At 52.8% G+C, this 17,202-nt stretch overlaps 1 protein-coding gene across 2 annotated transcripts in view; it reads right to left on the bottom strand.

Moving 5' to 3' along the window:
* Positions 1-4,604: 4,604 nt before the first annotated feature.
* The window catches only part of Zbtb7c (zinc finger and BTB domain containing 7C), a 256,160-nt gene continuing 243,562 nt past the window's right edge, over positions 4,605-17,202 (bottom strand). For both annotated transcript variants that reach the window (XM_036205282.1, XM_036205281.1), the window contains 2 exons: positions 13,849-15,075; positions 4,605-7,049 (listed from right to left, as the gene is read on the bottom strand). In XM_036205282.1, coding sequence (XP_036061175.1) covers positions 6,398-7,049; positions 13,849-15,059 — 1,863 coding nt within the window. In that variant the 5' untranslated portion in view covers positions 15,060-15,075 and the 3' untranslated portion in view covers positions 4,605-6,397. The remainder of the gene's footprint in view (positions 7,050-13,848; positions 15,076-17,202) is intronic.

The raw sequence follows: 17,202 nt of genomic DNA, 5'->3' as shown, positions 1-17,202 counted from the left end.
GAGCTGCTGGGTGTGTGGCACACAGCAGCAACCATCAAAACCCTGTTGGAGTGAGTGTACAGTGCAGTGTGGGGCTGTGGAGACCAAGCACAGACTGGACAGGGACATGCTTTCAAATCGCTCCACTGCCCTCTGCTAGAAACCATCGTGACATACGTGTTCGTTAAGTAACACACGTGCAAATCTGTCCAGGCATGGCACCCTTCCAGTGTGGCGGTGGTATGTAACACAGCCGATCCTGGCAGCTCTGCTATCCTGACCCTCTGACCCTGTGGAAATCCTGCCAGAGATCTAATTTCCTCTAATGAATGCCTTTTATAGATAGGTTGGTGTTTGATTAGGAATCCCAATGAGCAGAAATGGAGATAATGTTTCCTTCCGGCCTCAAAAGCTAGGAACCAGTCGACCATTGGAGGTGAGTCTGCTGAGCTAGCAAAAGGCACCCAGGTACCTGGACAGTCCTTTCATGCTTCACTTAATTAATTTTTAGACAAACATGAGTCTGGCTCAATCTGCCTTCCTTCCTCATTCTAGAAACCCACTGGCTTGGCCTTTTGCTTTGCATTCTAGGTCAGAGCTCATGGCTAAAGACTGGAGCTACAAGGATGCAGAGTGTTAGCCATGGATGACAGTCCAGCTGGGAAGCCTGTCGGGTAAATGGCTGTGCCCATTTCTGTCATGCACTTTGGGTCCCCTACTGTTATGAGGAGTAACATCATCCTGGACATGGCTTCTCTGGTGTGCTGGTTGGTTTTTGTCAAGCTGACACAATCCTAAACATGTCTGGGAAGGGGGAATCTAAATTGAGGGAACACCTTCAGAAGACTGGCCTGTAGGCAAGCCTATGATACATTCTCTTGATCAATGACTGATGTGGGAGGGCCCAGCTCACTGTGGGCGCTGCCATCTCAGGCCAGGTGGTCCTAGGTTGTGTAAATACCAGGGTGAGCTAAGTCACAAGGAGCAAACCAGTAAGCAGTGTCCTTCCATGGTCTCTGCTTCAGTTCCTGCCTCCAGGTTCCTGCCTTGAGTCCCTGCCCTGATTTCACTCAGCGATGGACTGTGTGACCTGGAAGCAGAAGGTGAAGTAAATCCCTTCTTCCCCAAGTTGGCCTTTTGTATAGTCTTTATCACAGCAGCAGAAACCTAACTAAGACATTTGGTGATCCAGTGTGTGTGTGTGTGTGTGTGTGTGAGAGAGAGAGAGAGAGAGAGAGAGAGAGAGAGAGAGAGAGAGAGAAGAGAGAGAGAGAGAGAGAGAGAGAGAGAGAGAGAGAGAGAGAATGGGGGCTGGGTTTGGTGCAGGACTAGCTGTTGTTAAAATGCTCAATTGTCAGTTGTTTGTTTGTTTTTGATGTTTTCCAATGCTTTTGATGTTCTGGTCAGAACTGTTTTTGATCCAAGTTTTTGGTTTAGGTCAGTGGGCAGTCTGGCTCTTGGAATCCTCTGCCCCAGGATGTAGACAGGAGGAAAAGGAGCACAGTTTTCCCAGGGAGTCGTTCCATTCTTGTACGGAAACTCAGTTGTTGACTGGTCTTCAGCACCCCTGAGCCCTAGAAGGATCTAAACTACCTTCGTTTTAATTTGCGTGTGAGCAGGAGCAGCGCCGGAAAGGACCGGTAGGGGGAGCTCGAGAGCCACGCCGGCGCCGGCGACTCCAGCGCCCAGCCTGGAGAATTCTAGGGCTGCCACATCCTGGGAGTAGTCTCAGTAGGGAGGGCCCTGGAGTAAAGGGGAGGAGAGCACGGTGGGGCTGGGAGTGGGGTATCACTGATCACCAAACTTCACTGCAGAACCGTCCCAGGCCAATCCCGTTTCTTCTGCTCCACCGGCAACCCGTGCATACCCTCCTTAGAGGACCAGCCAGGTTCCTGGCCAAGGCCCCACACTGGGCTTCTGCATTCCCCACCAAGTCCCAGCTCTCTCTCTACCCGACCCCCAGAGCAAATGTCACCCTGGAAGCGCTCGGGCCCCTAGTGTGCACCGAACTGCTCTGTGGCGACCTTGAAGGACCAACTAGGAGGAAAAGCGGTCAAGAGGGAAGGGAGAGGATGGAGAAAGCCCTAGGCTCAGGGGGAGGAGACCAAGGTGACAGCATGTGGGCCCACTCACTTTTCTCCAGCCTCAACTTGTTGAGGGGCACCAGTCCAGGGATGTTCCAGCAGCCCTGGACCAAGGAAACTTTGTGAAATTGTCCCTATGTTTATTTGGCACGTGTACCACTTTCTGTGGCAGCAGTCCTTCCGTGTGATACCACAGCTCACAAACCAGATGGAAGGGGCCGAAGTGGGAGTTTTCTCCTCCTCTGCTGGATTCCCCACCTCAGCATCCCTGAAACGGATGGTGCCAGGTTCCGAGCCCACTCCTCACAAGTGGCCTCATGCCTCTCCAGATAGCTCCAGGTTTAGGAAGCTAACTTCTGTTTGGACACCTAGTCTCTTTCTCATTGGCTCAAGCTGGCCACACTCTTGTCACAATGGTCCCCCTCTACCCACTGCAGCCCTGGGGCCCGTTCTGGTGCCTTCTCTAAACGTCCTTCTCCAGCTGAAGGTGCATGCTCCTTGGCTTGTCCTCAGAGGACTCTTCCCTCCCTGAAGGTTCTTGGCGGCCAGCCCACCAGCTCTCTTGGAACTAGCCTGGAGCCGAGCCGCTCGGTGGAATTCCTGCATGGACAGGCTAGAAGATGTACTTCCAGGAGGAGGGAGTCACTGGGCCCTAATCTGTACTCTGTCTCCACCATGATTTACATCCATTAGTAGTCTGATTACATGAACAGGACTGAACCATCCCAGAATGCCTGAATTCCTAGGAACATGGAGCCCATTCCTGCCCTCCGCTCTGGACTGACCTCCCAACACTGCAGGGTAGCCAAGGACGATTTTGATGTCCCCAGGAGAGTCTGCGAAGAAGCAAGCCATTTGCCTGACAAACAGCTTGGACATTATTTTTGTGCTAAAATAAATGCCTGCATGTATCAGAGTGTAGAGGTGTCAAATGTCACCGCCAGGTGACTTTAGAGGCAGGCACTCTACCCTTACAGGAAGGATGTCAGGCTAGTTCGTCAGCTTTCAGTCTTTTGTTAGGAAGGCAGGGCTGGGTCCTCTGCTCAGTGAGGGCTGTTTGGGTAGAGAGCTTGGGAACGTTCCTTTACCAAGAGTCCTGATGGTGAGAACCAGCGTGGGGAGGTGATCAGCCTGGGAACATGCAGCTCAGAGGAGAATGGCTTCAACCCCCAGACCAGATCCTTTCCCCAGTCCTGGGAACTGCTGCCTGGCAAGTGCCTACCACATCCACAGAGGGGAGGGAAAGCGGAGAAAGGACTCTGGGCTAACCCCTCGTTTGTGCATAATGCCGTTTACTGAAGGAATCTAAGCCCTGGCTCTGTGGTCTGCACCGGGGAGAACTCGTTTAAGGACGATCATTCCTTCTCTCTGGCAGGATCCAGGGGCTCTGGTTGGAAGAGGCTTGGGTGAAAGGAGGAAGAGAAGCAATGGGCCCCAAGCCAGAGAACTGGTAGGACCAGATGGACTGCCAGTCAGCATCCTCAGGACTGTCCCTGTCACACACCACAGGCTGCATCTCTACATGCTTGTGTGTACACATCCACCTTGTGCTAAGACTCTGGTGCCTGGGGAATTGAGTGTTGGCCTTTCTCCCCACCCCCCCCCCCTGAAATGAGGATGGAAAGTGGAAAGCCAGTCTGAGCTGTGGCATTAGACAAACAGCTCACTTTGACTCCAAACACTTCAGGTACGGAAGGCCGAGGCAAGAGGATGGTAAGTTCAAGGCTAGTCTGGGATACATAGCGAGCCTCTTCCTCAAAAAATAAAATTAAACCTCCTATTATCTTTAAGTAATTAGAGCCAAAAGAGATGGTTCAGCAGTTGGTCCAGAGGATGCAGGTTTGATTCGGAACACCCACATGGCTGCTCACAACCATCTTTAACTCTGGTTTCAGGGGATCTGGTGCCCTCTGCTGGCCTCCTTGCATACCAGGTATGCACATGGTACACAGATATACATGTAGTTAAAACCCATACACGTGAAAAAGAACATTAAAAAAAAAAGAGTCAAAGGTTTGTGTTTTGTATAGGTGTCTTTGACATTCAAATAGTCATGCCCAGGGGTCTGAATAAGCAAGGAACTTCTGTAGACTGTACAGCTTGTTTGCTGTCCTGTGAACATCCAGCAGCCACATCTCAGAGAAGTGCCACTCTTAGTATAATCAAATCAGTTAATATTATTTAATAAATAGGCCAGAAAATTAGCTGAGCATTTCTGGGCAGGATGCAGCGTGCAACCAAAGTTATGGAAGATTGTCCCTTGAATCACTAAGGCAAACTGTTGTGTGTCATTATACATAGAGGTGTCACATAAAAAGAGTTATAAATAGAAAAAATTCCAAAGTTCTCCCACAGACAGACAGGGAAGTCAGAAACATTAAAAAAAAAAAAAAGTTTAAAACAAAACTCAACCACCCCTCCCCCCAAAAGCCATTTGTTTCAAGTGCTTGATACAGTACTCAACATCTTTGGATATTTTACAATGTACAGCTCCAAATGGCAGCCCAGAAAAACAAACAAACGACAAAAGATGCTAAGCGATCATCTGAAAAAGTGAGTTTATAAGAAGTCTTATAAGAAGTCGTTACCTTTACAAAATCAAAACAAAAGCCTGACAGTACTGCCTTCCCCTGGGTTCCTCTGTCGGCTGAGTCTGGGTCAGCGGCAGTCCCTTGGCTGAGGGGTCAGAGTGTGCATATTGGCGGATGGGTCCAGAAACAAGTCTGTACTGTGACAGGGATCTATGAGGCAGCAGCCCCAGGATCTGATGATGAGGATGGGGTATCTGAGGAAACTCCTCCCAGATGGACTGTGGTGTCTCTCTCGGGAGCTTCGGGAGGGATGGAGTCCACTGTCTTCTCTGGCCTTTTTGTTTGTGTTTGTACAGGATAAAGCCAAGGCAATCAGAATTGGAAGAACTGAGTCTCACGTACCCACAGCTTGGGGCCCTGGGACTCCAGGCCTAAGCCTTCCAAGCAGGTGGATTCTCCTCCCTGGGATGTCAAGAAACCAATGCAAACTCAAGAAGGCATGGGCCAGCAAAGTTGTCTTGCTATTACCATGTGACCTGATACACAGAGGGTACCACAACCCGAAGGATCCCACCTCTTTGCACTGGAACCCTAGGTCAAATATGGAAAGGGGGATCAGTGAGTCAAACACAGTAGAAGGGTGTCACCAGCAAACTCCAGGCCTGGGCTCCCCCCGCCAAACAAACAGATGAGCCCTGGATGCTATGACGCTTGCAGAGATGGGGGAGGCAGGTAGGTGGTGGCTGTTCGAAACTAGCCCCATCACTTGAGTATTAGCTCAAGGAGACTGAACTCGGGGACAGGTGGGGGTGGGCAAATGCTGATTGTTGTTCCAGGGGTGTCCAGATATGACAGTGGCCTGTCAGAAAGGGGGCAGAATTTGGGGTTCCTGGAATTGCCTCTGGGTATCGAAAGTCATCTCTCTGTTGTCCCTGTCTAGTTCTCCTACACATCTCATGTAAAATGCTGATTTTCGTGTGGAGGCAATGTAGCCAAGTCCAGTAAGATAGACCGTCTCCCAGTGACTCTGGGGGAGCCAATCTGCTACCTTTCCAGGGACTTTTTTCTCTCTCTCTCTCTTTTAGGAACAGATGTGAATGTGTATGGAAGAGGGGGAGGGGAATGTTACCACCCCCTTTCACAGCAGTGACTCTGAGGCACAGAGGGTTGACCTGCCCAAGGTCACAGGACAAGCCCATTTAAAATGGTCTCTCTCCATGTCAGCTTCTAGCTCCTGGAGGCCTGTCTGCCCAGTGGGATGGTCTTTCCCCATGGCTGGGAAGCATTGCTCAATTGAATCTGGGACTTCTGAACTGAAACCTGACTCTGACTAAAGCCGCATTGGAAGGGACTCCCCCATAGGGCAGTATGGCTCAACCAAGGTGCCTGGCCAGGACACAGTCCTCATGCTGGCTCCTCCTGGCATGCCTTCTGGCTCCCTCCTCACAGCCTCGCCCCGCCCCCGCCCCCCACACTGCAAAGTGCTCCTGGCACCAGCGCGCGGGGGGGGGGGGGGGGGTTCTGAGACACAGCACCCTGTGTGTTTCTACGTGCATCAGAGACAGCCAGGGAGAGGCTGGGGCTCCCAACCCTTAGGGAAGAGATGTCCATCTCAGACTCCAGCAAAAGGGAGGTGCTGCCCGCAAAGGCCGGGGGGGAAAAAGAGCATCGCAGCTAAAATGTATTTTCTCCTGTTCCCATTGTGTTTGCAAACTAGAAAGTTCAGAGCCACTGGGTGGGGCAGGGCGGGCCTAAAAGAGGGACTTGAGACAGGGTCTTGGACTGGGGTGGACCAGGGCCAGCCTAGTTGTTGGCTTCAGACATGGAGGCCACGTGGTTGAGGCCAGTGAGCCCAGGGAGGCTGGCCAGGCCGGCTGCCCACGGGTCCGGGAGCGGGAAGTAGGGCCGCGTGGCGGCCACGTTCTCGGCCAGTGCCAGGGCCAGGAGGCCGCCTGCGTTCCTCTCGGCCTCGAGCTGCGCACGTCCGAACAGCTTCATCTGCGTCTCCTCGAACTGCCGCTCCAGCTCCTGCAGGCTCAGGGCGCCCTTGGGTGCCGCTAGGAAGTGCTTGGCAGGGCTGGGGCCCGGGAGGCACACCGCCGCGCCGCCCAGGTGGCCCCCCACGTCACCCAGAGTGGGTGGCATCACGAAGGCCGCCTTGTCGGGCGTGGGGCCACCCGGCCCGAAGAGCAGGCTGGCGGCCCTCCAGGCGGCGGGCTTGCGGCCGCGCCGGGGCCGTGCCATGCGACAGCTCTGTCGCTTGATGTGGCGGTGTAGGTGGTCGGAGCGCGTGAAACTCTTGTAGCAGAACTCGCACTGGTAGGGCCGCACGCCCGTGTGGATGCGCATGTGGTTCTTGAGGTCGTAGTTGTGCACGAACTTGGCGTTGCAGTGAATGCACAGATAGGGCCGCTCCCCCGTGTGCTTCCGCATGTGGATCTTCAACTTGTCCTGCCTGCAATACAGAAGTCAGGATTTAGTCCCTGAGTGGGATGCAGGCGCCCACTCCTCACACTTGTTTCCTACTTCAGAACTGGCTTCGGGACCCAGGAGCGGGATTCGTCCTAAGCCCGGCCTTCGACTTCTGCCCAAACACCTGCCTCACCTCTGGGTTAAAGCAGGACAAAGAAATGTTCTGAAAGACATCCCACTACTCCCTTTACACACAGGTTCTGAGTGAGAAGCTCCCACTGATTATTAGGGGGCCCGTCTCACATCCTGGAAGACAGTCCCGCGGGAGATATGCGTCAGCATTCTGGTCTCAGCCCTGCAAGGGTGAAGGGCTTTCTGAAGCAAGATGCGCTCTGATCTCTGCCTCTAGGCTCATCCTAAGCCTCTAGTCCCACACCAGCCAGCCCTTGTCCTCGGCACTCTTCTGGAGACTCCAGAAGCCTGGCACACCTTGCTGAAACCTCCTCTGGTGTGGCGGTTTCTTACCTAAGCCCTGGGCTCTGTCTTTGCAGTGGTTTCAGGGCTTATGAAAGAGCCAGGTGCAGTAAGAATGAAGCCTGATCTGGGGGAGAACTCTGGGGTTAGAAGTATTATTCAGAGGCAAGGCATGGGATGGGGTGGGGCTCCAGCTGCAGGCCCCACATCCACTTGCTGGGTGACCTTAGGCAAGTTAGGTAAACTCTCCAGGCAAAGCTGAAGCAAGGGCAGACATGATGCCCATTGTCTAGGGTTGCTTAGAGACTCCGGGTGTGCTTGAGGGGGCGGGAGTTCAAGGCCCTCCTGGTGGTCCCGAAAGGGAAACCGATCTTCTGGACTGAGCACCCGGGACACCAGTGTAGGGAGCATTTCGGCCTGGCTGGGGGGGGGGGGGGGGGGAGTGGGCTGTAGCACGTCCTCTACAGCTCTCCCCAAGTGGCTAGGGGCCAGGAGCACTGTGTGCTGTCTCCACCACCTCTTGCAGGTGGGGCTTGGGTGTGGCCTCTGCTGTAATTCCAGGCTGGGCTTTGAGGTCAGAGCAGATGTGGAGTCCAAAGCGTCCTCCCTAAAGCGTCCAGATTTAAACCACCCGCAATATAACCCTGGACAGCAGGGTGAATTCTGGCCACTAGAGGTCGCATGAGATCTCATTTAGAAAACAGTTCTCCGGGTGGGTGCAAGAAGGAAAAAGTCCTTGTGGGCACTGCCAGGTAGGGTGTGTGTGTGTGTGTGTGTGTGTGTGTGTGTGTGTGTGTGTGTGTGTGTGTGTGTGTGTGTGTGTGTGTGTGTGTACGTACGTTATGTGTGCACAGCCTCCTCCATTCTGTACTCCCTGGGGCTGGGAGCCTGGGAGGTGGGGAGCAAGGCTAGCAGGGGAGGCAGAGGAGAAAGGGGTGTGGTGCTCCAAGTTTCTTCACATCGGACTTTCCTCCCTTCTACAACCTCCAGCAACCCTGACATGCACAGTTACCTGGTGCGACTTCCCAGCCACCAGCAGCATAGGCCCAGTGCGTCTTCAACCTAGGCGGCTGAGTGTTCAGCATGAAGGGGGCACAGGGCGCACCTGGCTAGTGGATCTCTCCTGAGCAAGCATGAGAGCCATTATCAAGACCTGAGACACTTGTGACCTGAACACTCTTTCTCAAGGCAGGTCACCTGAGGAACAAAGACGGAGTGACCAGAGAAGGCAAGGCCTAGTATGCCCAAGGTCCTGGGTTCAATTCTCAGCACTAAGGGAAAAAAGGACAAATCTAAACCCAAGCCCTGAACCAGACAAGAGTCAGCTGCTCTTCCGGTTGGTGGTCTGTTTGCATGTCCCCCCGTGGGGGACCTAGACTCTCATCATCATGTCTGTGGCCCTGCTAGGCCCTCTATTTGCTGGCAAGGGAGGACACCTGTTTAGAGGTGGCATGGATGTGCTGTCTCCCAATGCCAGGAGCTGTGGGACACAGGAGGCAGAAAACTCATGTGCAAGAACACAGAAGTCCTGGTGTGTGAGGGAAGGGATACGATAAGGAACAGCCTCCATGCCAATCATCAACATGGCGGTGTGCTCACAGTGGGCCATCTATCCCCCCTGGTCTCTCTGGAACCCATGGAAGACCAATCCCTCCAGGCACTGAGGGCAGACAAGCAGGAAAGGCTCCCAGCTCCCTCCTCTCTGCTGTGAATGGAATCTGGGAGCTGGAAGCAGTCTTAGGGAGCACCTGCTTTATGATCTCAAGGGACACCTTGGGAACCATGGCCTGGAGATGGCAGGAGATGGCAGGAGACTGGTGAAGGCACACAGCTGGCCAGAGGCAGAGGCTGGTCCAACCCTAGGCTTCCTGATGACCTTGATGACTACTGGAAGCTCTTTTCAAAGTGCTATGGCCTACTGCAAGCTGAGGAGCTGGTGGTGGTCATTCCTTTGTTGACTGGCCAGTGACATGGAATGCTGGTTAACAATTCCTCAGTCTCTGTGAACACAATTTTTTGTTACATTTAGTGTGTATGTGTGTGTGTGTGTGTGTGTGTGTGTGTGTGTGTGTGTGTGTACATGTATGCACACAAATGCGTACACTCTTGGGTGATCATTCCTGTGCTATGGTAAGCATGTGGAGGCCAGATCCAGTTCTCTTTTTATCATATGGGCTCTGAGGCTCAAACTGAATTCTTCAGGCTTGGCTTTGGTGGCAAGTGCCTTTACCTGCTGTGCCATTTTGTCACCAAGAGCTTCCCGATGAGAGCAGCCCCGACGATGGCTACCCTCTCGGGCTCTCCTCTCCTTTCCTGTTACCTTGTTCCATTTCCCTGCTTTGGAGACCCAGCCCAGAGCACCACTGCCAGCCCAAAGGGAGGCTCACAGTAAGGAAGACTGCTTGGGGCCTTATGAGCTTGTCCCTAGTAAAAGTCAAGGTTGTGGCTCAGGGCTGGGCTCCAGCCTCTGGGAGACGCCCAGTCAGTCTGAAGTCTCTCGCCACTGTCCACCCAGAATTCTTGTGGCTTGATGGTCTGATGTGACTCTCCCTGTCACCAATGCTGATGACATTTTGTGAACTTATCAAGGTCCTCAGAGCTGTTGAGAGGGTTTCACTAAAAAGAAAGCAGAGAAAGCCCAGGCCGGGCCTTGCTGATGCCTGGGAGAAGGGCATCAGCCTCCAGCTGACGCAGTAGCTGGACAGAGTTGGGACTACTGGTGAGCGATTCTGCAGAAACTGGCGGTACCATAGTTCTTGGGGAGCCAGTGGTACCTAATCTTTGCCTGGATGGCTTGTCCCTTGTCCTCCATGGGATCTCTTGTCTCCGTCTCCTGCTGGCTGCCATGTTAAGGCATTTGAATGAGGAGCTATGGGTAGCCTGAGGGACACGAGATGAACACAGGATAGCCCTACTCTCTAGGAGTTCCTGGCCAAGGGCTGGGAGAAGCACAGGCAGGACCTCATGGCCTATGGCCAAGAGCTGGCAAGGGAAAGGAGAGGACCTGAGGCCTTCTTGGAGCCCAGAGCCTGGTAGTAACGGTTGCCATTGGGGAAACAAATTGCTCAGAGGTCAGCTGCAGGGTGAGGTCAGGTGACACCCACCAAGTCAGCAGAACCTGTCCTTATCTGTCCTCTGTTTCAGGGCTCATCTGAGGTGTCCCCTCTCCAGACTCTGGTAACCAAGGGTGGGACAAGGAGTAAGACTAGCTGAAACAGTGATCACGAGGACTAGGTCATAGCAGGGTGTGGGAAGTCCCTCCTCTTGGAGACCCACAGAATGAAGGCAGCAGATAGGACTTGGGGGTGGCAGGGGTTTTGCTTGGAGACCTCTACCTTAGGTAACACTATAGAAGTCAAAGGGAATGACGTTCCCATGAAGTGTAGGCATTCTAGAAAGTGGCATATAGACAACAGAGCCTTTTATGATGGAGAAGGGCAGGCCCTTCTTACATCCATGTGAGGCCTGAGGTGAGCCAGAAAACCTAAGTTCTGCCCAACACTGAGGAGAGAGACAAGGTCCCATGGACTCAGGAGCTTAGCTGTGGGGAGGAAGGCCTGAGGCCAGAGTCTCTCAGCCTGTTTGGATTTCAGTACAAAGGAATGGCTTAGCTTGCAAGGAACTCTGGGAATTCCAGGTCTGGAGGCAACCACACTGCAGAAGAGCCTCCACGTGGGGAGGAGGGGAAGGTGTAATGAATGATGGCCAGGGGTTCAGCCCCAGAGCCTATCCTCATGGAAGGGCTGTAAGGGAACTGGCTGTAGAGAGGACCGCAGGAAAACCTCAACCTGGCAGGTCGAGGCCGGGGCTCTGGATGGATGGCTGTTGGCTGGACAGGAAAGGATTCTTTCAGGGTAGATCTGGGGAGGGCGGCAAGTAAAGGGCCAGTGGCTCTGAAGAATGTGATGGGGGAGTGATCAGCACGACAGTCTCAGTCCACGATGAGAACAAGTCCCTGATGGGAGTCTGGATTCCAGCAACATCTCCTCTGCAGTTCCTGCCCCTGACCTTGGAGAGCAGCCCCCAAAGCCTGTCTGATCTTGTTCAGAAGGGTCAGGGGAGTGGGAACCAAGAGAGGGGAGGTGAGATGGGGGCTGGAATGTAGTTGCTACAGACAGGCCCAGATCCCAGATGGCTGTCATCTCGCAAAGGAGGAGGAGTGACTGGGGAGGGCAGGGCTGGAGCCTGATAACCAGAAACTCTCTAGGGCTGAGCTGACCTGGAGGGGTAGGGGCCCGCATACACAGAGGCCACACAAAGTGGCCTTCAGGAATTCGTTGGGAGGGAACATTCTGGAATTTCATTCTTCTATACAAAACAGCATTGTTGCCCGAACCCAGGAATCTCCCCCTGGAGATTGCTCTAGTGTCCGGAGGGCTTAAAGTCTGTTTGCAGGGACCGAACAGTTTAACATTTTGCCTAGGAAAGGCAGGGCCTGTAGACTGGCGTAGACCTGCACAGACCACTGAGAAGGCTGTCTTGTGAGAAATCAGAGGGAGGGGCGGGGAGGAAGAAAGAAGGGGACTTGGGCTCCCAGTAGCTCAGTGTGGGTCCCCTGAGTCCCTTGAAGGGAGAGCTGCTGTTCCTTAGGTCATTCTGTGCAGGGCCAGGCACAGGAGGTTAGGGCAGGAGAACATGGCTGGGCTGGGATCCAGCTGTCCATCCCATTTGGTCTGTGTTGTCGACATCTTCCCCTGGGGGCTGGACTCTCAGGGAGGAGCAAAGACCCTGCTGATGCTGGGTGAATCACACTTGAACTTAGCTTCACGTGAACTCTGGCTTATTTCTCTGTTGTTCCACTCTTTAGCTAAGCCTTGCCCAGGTGTTTTAGGCCGGCTGGCTCTGTGGAGCCAAATGAATTCGGGAGAAGAGGGGAGCGGGGACAACGTAACTTAACAGGATTTCTGGGACATATCAGGGACAGCCAGGCCGAGCTGACTCTGGGAATTTGGATTGCAGCTGCCCTGAGATAACAGGAACACAGTGCCCTGACATCAGCAATTCAGGGCTGCTGTAACCATCTGCCAAGAGGCAGGGCATACAACCATAAAACCAGGGTGAGATTTTCCCTCCAGGGCCCCCTGGAAGAACCCAGGACAGGTTCTGTCTGTGGTTCCCATCCCAGAACTAGCTTGGAAACCCTCGGTGTTGTCCTTCAAAGCAGTCACCGGATTGCCTGCTGAGCCATTTCAGCAATGCCAAGGTCACCTGAACGCATTCTCAGGTCCTTCCTCAGCTATTTCAAATAGAGTGTCCGGCCATCGGTGACAGTGGCCCTTGTCACTTTATAGGGCTCATCTTGCTTTCTCCCGGAAAAGCCACTAGGCTGACATGGGCATGACTCAAAAAATCCACTCCATCTACCAAGGCCAAAACCTTATGCTTACTATGAAAACTCAAAGGAATAAAATTCCAAGAAACACTATTAGAATAAATGGGTCCGTTAAGGCAAGTTCTTTGAAGTCCACAGTGACTTCAATAAGCCATGGCTGTAAGACAGTTACCAATAAACAGGCTTTGTCCACTTCAGACACACTGAAATGATGTGAAAGCCACTCATCAGAACTCTTCCACTGTGGAAGGAACCTAGCTGAGAAGATCTGCCTTACACCAGGGACACTGATGGTAGCAACAGGCCAGATTAACAAAAAAGAAAAGCAGCTTTTGAAACCTAACAGAGGACGCTTGTGACCCCATATCTCCCTACCTATTGCTTTGACTACAAAAGTCATGGTACAAAATGGTATATAGCACACATTTGCTGAATGGGATGATGCTTCTGAAAGATGGCAGGCTTTTGATGTGATGATTTCAGATCTCAAGTTATCCTTCTGGCAATGTGGAGAAATAAGGAGGAGAATGTGATAAGAAGCCCATCCTGTCAGGAGACTGGAAAGGGTCTGTGGGGGTTCCTGCAGTGTCCTATTCATAGACTTTATTGTTGTGGAAGGTCTGGGGTTCCAGGCCCATCTTTGTGATTGTCCAGCTGCACCTAGGAGCAGCCAGCTAGCCATGAGCAGTGTCTGGGAAACACTGGCCCAAACACACAGGTTTGTTGCTTCTCCTATGGAGTGCAGGGAGGGCCTCCCCTCCACAGGACCTGCCTGGCTCCTCAATTCTCCCCAGAACAGCCCTGCTCTGACCTGTTTCTATGTCTCAGGCTTCACCCTAACACTGTATTATGAGAAAACAGTTTAGTTCCTAAGAGGGGGGTTGAAATCATTGCATCAGGTGATGCTTAGCAGTGAGCTCAGTGTGTGCGCGCTCCCTCTCCATCCCCAGACCTCCACATCCCTCTCTCCTCTCACCCCCCCCTCTGGCCCCGCCCCCTGCTGCCTGCCAGCTTCCTCCTGCAGCTCAGCTCGCACCTGGTAAAGCGGACCTCGCAGATGCTGCACATGTACGGCTTCTCCCCGGTGTGGGTCCTCATGTGCCGAGGCAGCTTCCCAGCCCCCATGATGACCTTGTGGCAGATGGGGCACTGCTGGGAGGCCTTGGGCTTCAGCTTGCGCTCTTCCACCAGCGGCCAGGGTGGGAAGAGGCTCCCCAGGTGGGTGGCACTCAGGAAGCTGAGATAGGCACCATAGTCATTCTCTGCCTTGATGGGGCCCAGGGGCCCACCAGGCAGGTCAGGAAACATGTCCTTGAAGAAGTCACTAGGGAAGGGAGGGGGAGGGGGTGGGGCTAGTTCCTCCTTCTCCTCCTCCTTGATTTTGCGGTTCTTGATGACTAGATCCAGTGGCCCACTGTCCATGGGCTGCTCAGGCAGCTGGGCAAAGGCACCAAAGTCCCCTGGCCAGAGGTGTGGGAAGAATTCTGGGGCAAATGGAGATAAGGAGGGTTTTCTGTCAGGGATGTTGGCTTTGGGGTACAAGTTCTCCCTCAGCAAAGATTCAATGGAGAAGTCCCGTATCACTCCCAGATGGCCAGGGCTGTCAGGCTGGAAGGAGTCGGGGAAGTCTCTGGGTGTGTCTGAGTAGGCCTTCTCTGTGAGATGGTCCGTCTTGGAGGGGCTTTGGGGGCAGTTGATGTCCTGGGGGTCAGGCAAGTTTTCCTGGTCAGCAAAGTCCTCTGTGTCATCCTCTTCCTCCTCCTCTTCCTCTTCTTCTTCCTCTTCTTCATCCTCCTCCTCATCGTCATCTTCATCTTCATCATCCTCCTCCTTGTCATCCTCCTCACCACCATTGCCACCAGGCTCCATGATCTCCAGGCACACATTCACAATGCACTGGATCTCCAACATCCTGGCAGCATTGAGGATGTGCTTGACATTGGAGGCGGTGATGGTAAGTGTGGAGGTGTAGGCAAACTCCAGGATGGCGGCCAGAGCCTCAGGCTGGACAAAGTCAATCTCATAGACATAGGGCTGGCTGGCCAGGCTCCCAGCTGTGAAGAGCTTCTTGAAATATTTGCTGCAAGCAGCCAACACTGAGCGGTGTGTTCGGTATTCCTGCTCCTGAACCACCAGCAGCACGTCACACAGCAGCCCCGCATGCCGCTGCTCATTGAGGCTGCACAGCACCTCGCTGCTGTGGTTGGGGAAAGGGATGCCAATAAGCTCATCAATGTCATTGGCCATGTTCTCAGCCAGAGCCCTGCAGGGACACACAGAAAGGGAGACCAGTTAATGAACACAGCAGGTTGAGGACCAAGCCTTACCTGTAGGTCACAAGCCAGCTCAGGCTGGGGTTTCTGCACCTTAAGAATCTTGGAGTTAGCATCTTACCAGGCGGTGTGCATCAGCTGCTTAGGAAATGCCACAGAGACCTCCGTGGGCTTGATTCACAGAATTCTGCTTCGTTAATATGGACACGGAGAATGCCGGGATGATGGGCATCATGAAACACGGGGGGGGGGGGGGGGGGGGGGGGACCTCTGCATCCTGCCCTCACATGGAAACAGCTTAGTGCTTCTGCTGGGAGAGGCTCACAAGTCCCCAGGTGGTCAGACATTCTCATATTTTACATACGGTACCAGGAAGCCTCAGCCCAACTTTGTGGCCCATTTTCAGTGAGTGAATAGGGGCATGGTGGCATATGGTTTGTCTCCTGAGCTTGCTTCTGGCTTCACTGTGCCTGACAGAGTTGCTTTCATGTGCAGTTCAGCAATTCTTTTGCCAGCATCCCATATATGTAAGCTGTTTCTCTTGGAAGCAGGTATTTAAAGTCAACACAGATGCAAGCACTCTGTCGATGACTTTGTCGTGTCTGATGGGTTAAGCTCACAGCTCTTTAAAGCCTGCAAGAGACAGTGGCTGGGCCTTCTTGACAGTATGGATGGTCCCTGACTTACGATGATCTGATATAGGGCTTTTGACTCAATGGTGGTGTAAAGGACACTTTACAGCCATTCTGTGTATCCTCTTTCTGTATGGCAATTCAACAAGCTATGAGATGGTTGGTATTTTTATTATAAAGTTGATTTGGCTTAGCTGTAGGCTAATGTAGGTGCTCTGAGAATGTCCAGGGCAGGCTTTGGCAGAAGGTCAAGCATATTAAATATAACTTTATTATTATTATTATTATTATTATTATTATTATTATTATTATTACTGTTTGTATGCATAGATGTACATGCCATGGAGTTTATGTGGAGGTCAGAGGACAATTATATTGACTCCCTTTCTACTTTTACGTGGTTCCAGGGATCAAACTCAAGTCTCCAGGCTAAAATGAAAAATAACGACAACTCCAAAACCAGATAAGGCTGGGCCAGGGGGAATGGATTGCTCACACATTGCCTGGGAAGGCAGAGCAGTCCACCCTCTCTGCAATGAACTGCGTTTTTAAAGTGCTAGCTACCCAACGACCACCCGATCTGGCGGTGGCACATTTACCCCAGAGAAGTGAAAACTGAGAGTGTCTGGTAATCACCCTGAACTGGAGCCCACACAGATACCCCTCATTAGGTGGGTGGCTGGGCATACTATAGAGCATCAGTTTCTCGGAGCCCCACTCAGCAAGGAAAAGGAGCGCTCTGATACCCCGATACACTCAGCAGCTTGGATGGGTCTCCAGGGAGTCATAATGAGTGAACAGAGCCCAAACACAGGCTTCCTATACAGCACCCTTGAAACTGCCACTTCTCAGACGCGGAGAATGGGTGAGGGGAGTTCTGGTGTGGAAGGGGAGGGCATGGCTGTGAAGGAGCACTGGGGGGTGGGGTGGACCTTGTGTGCTGGAGTGTTCTGTGTCCTATCCATAGCAGCATCAGTGTATCGGAAGTAATACTATGGAAGTGCACCATGAAGGGAAGCCGTACAAAGGGTACCGTGTTATCTCTTACAAACATATGTGAAACTATCTCAAAAGAGAAATTTAATTTTAAAAAAAGCAAGTGATAGAAAACAATCTAGGATAGTCTATGTGGCTGAATACTGGGTGTGTCTTTCAAGGCCACCCTGCTGAAGGAGGGTGGATTGTAGGCAGTTTGAATGGAACCTGCAGGGCAGGCCTCTGAGGCATGGCTTATAAAGTGGAAACCTCAAGGCTGCGCTGAAGGTAACGGCCTTTTGACCATGTGGAGGTGTGACCTGTGCCTGAGCAAGGGGAACTGAGGACACCTGTCCCTGAGTCCCAGCTCCCTGCTTCAGACACACAGGACCATCTGGCCAGAGCTTAACAACGGGTTTTTCAGATGAGGACCCAGGCCCACCATCTTCCTTCTGAGTGTCATCATGACTTCTATGTCACCGATGAGGAGTACTGAGCAGGCAGAGACAA

Source organism: Onychomys torridus, chromosome 13, assembly GCF_903995425.1.
Source record: "Onychomys torridus chromosome 13, mOncTor1.1, whole genome shotgun sequence".
Taxonomy (NCBI): domain Eukaryota; kingdom Metazoa; phylum Chordata; class Mammalia; order Rodentia; family Cricetidae; genus Onychomys; species Onychomys torridus.
This window is presented reverse-complemented; position numbering and strand designations above follow the sequence as displayed.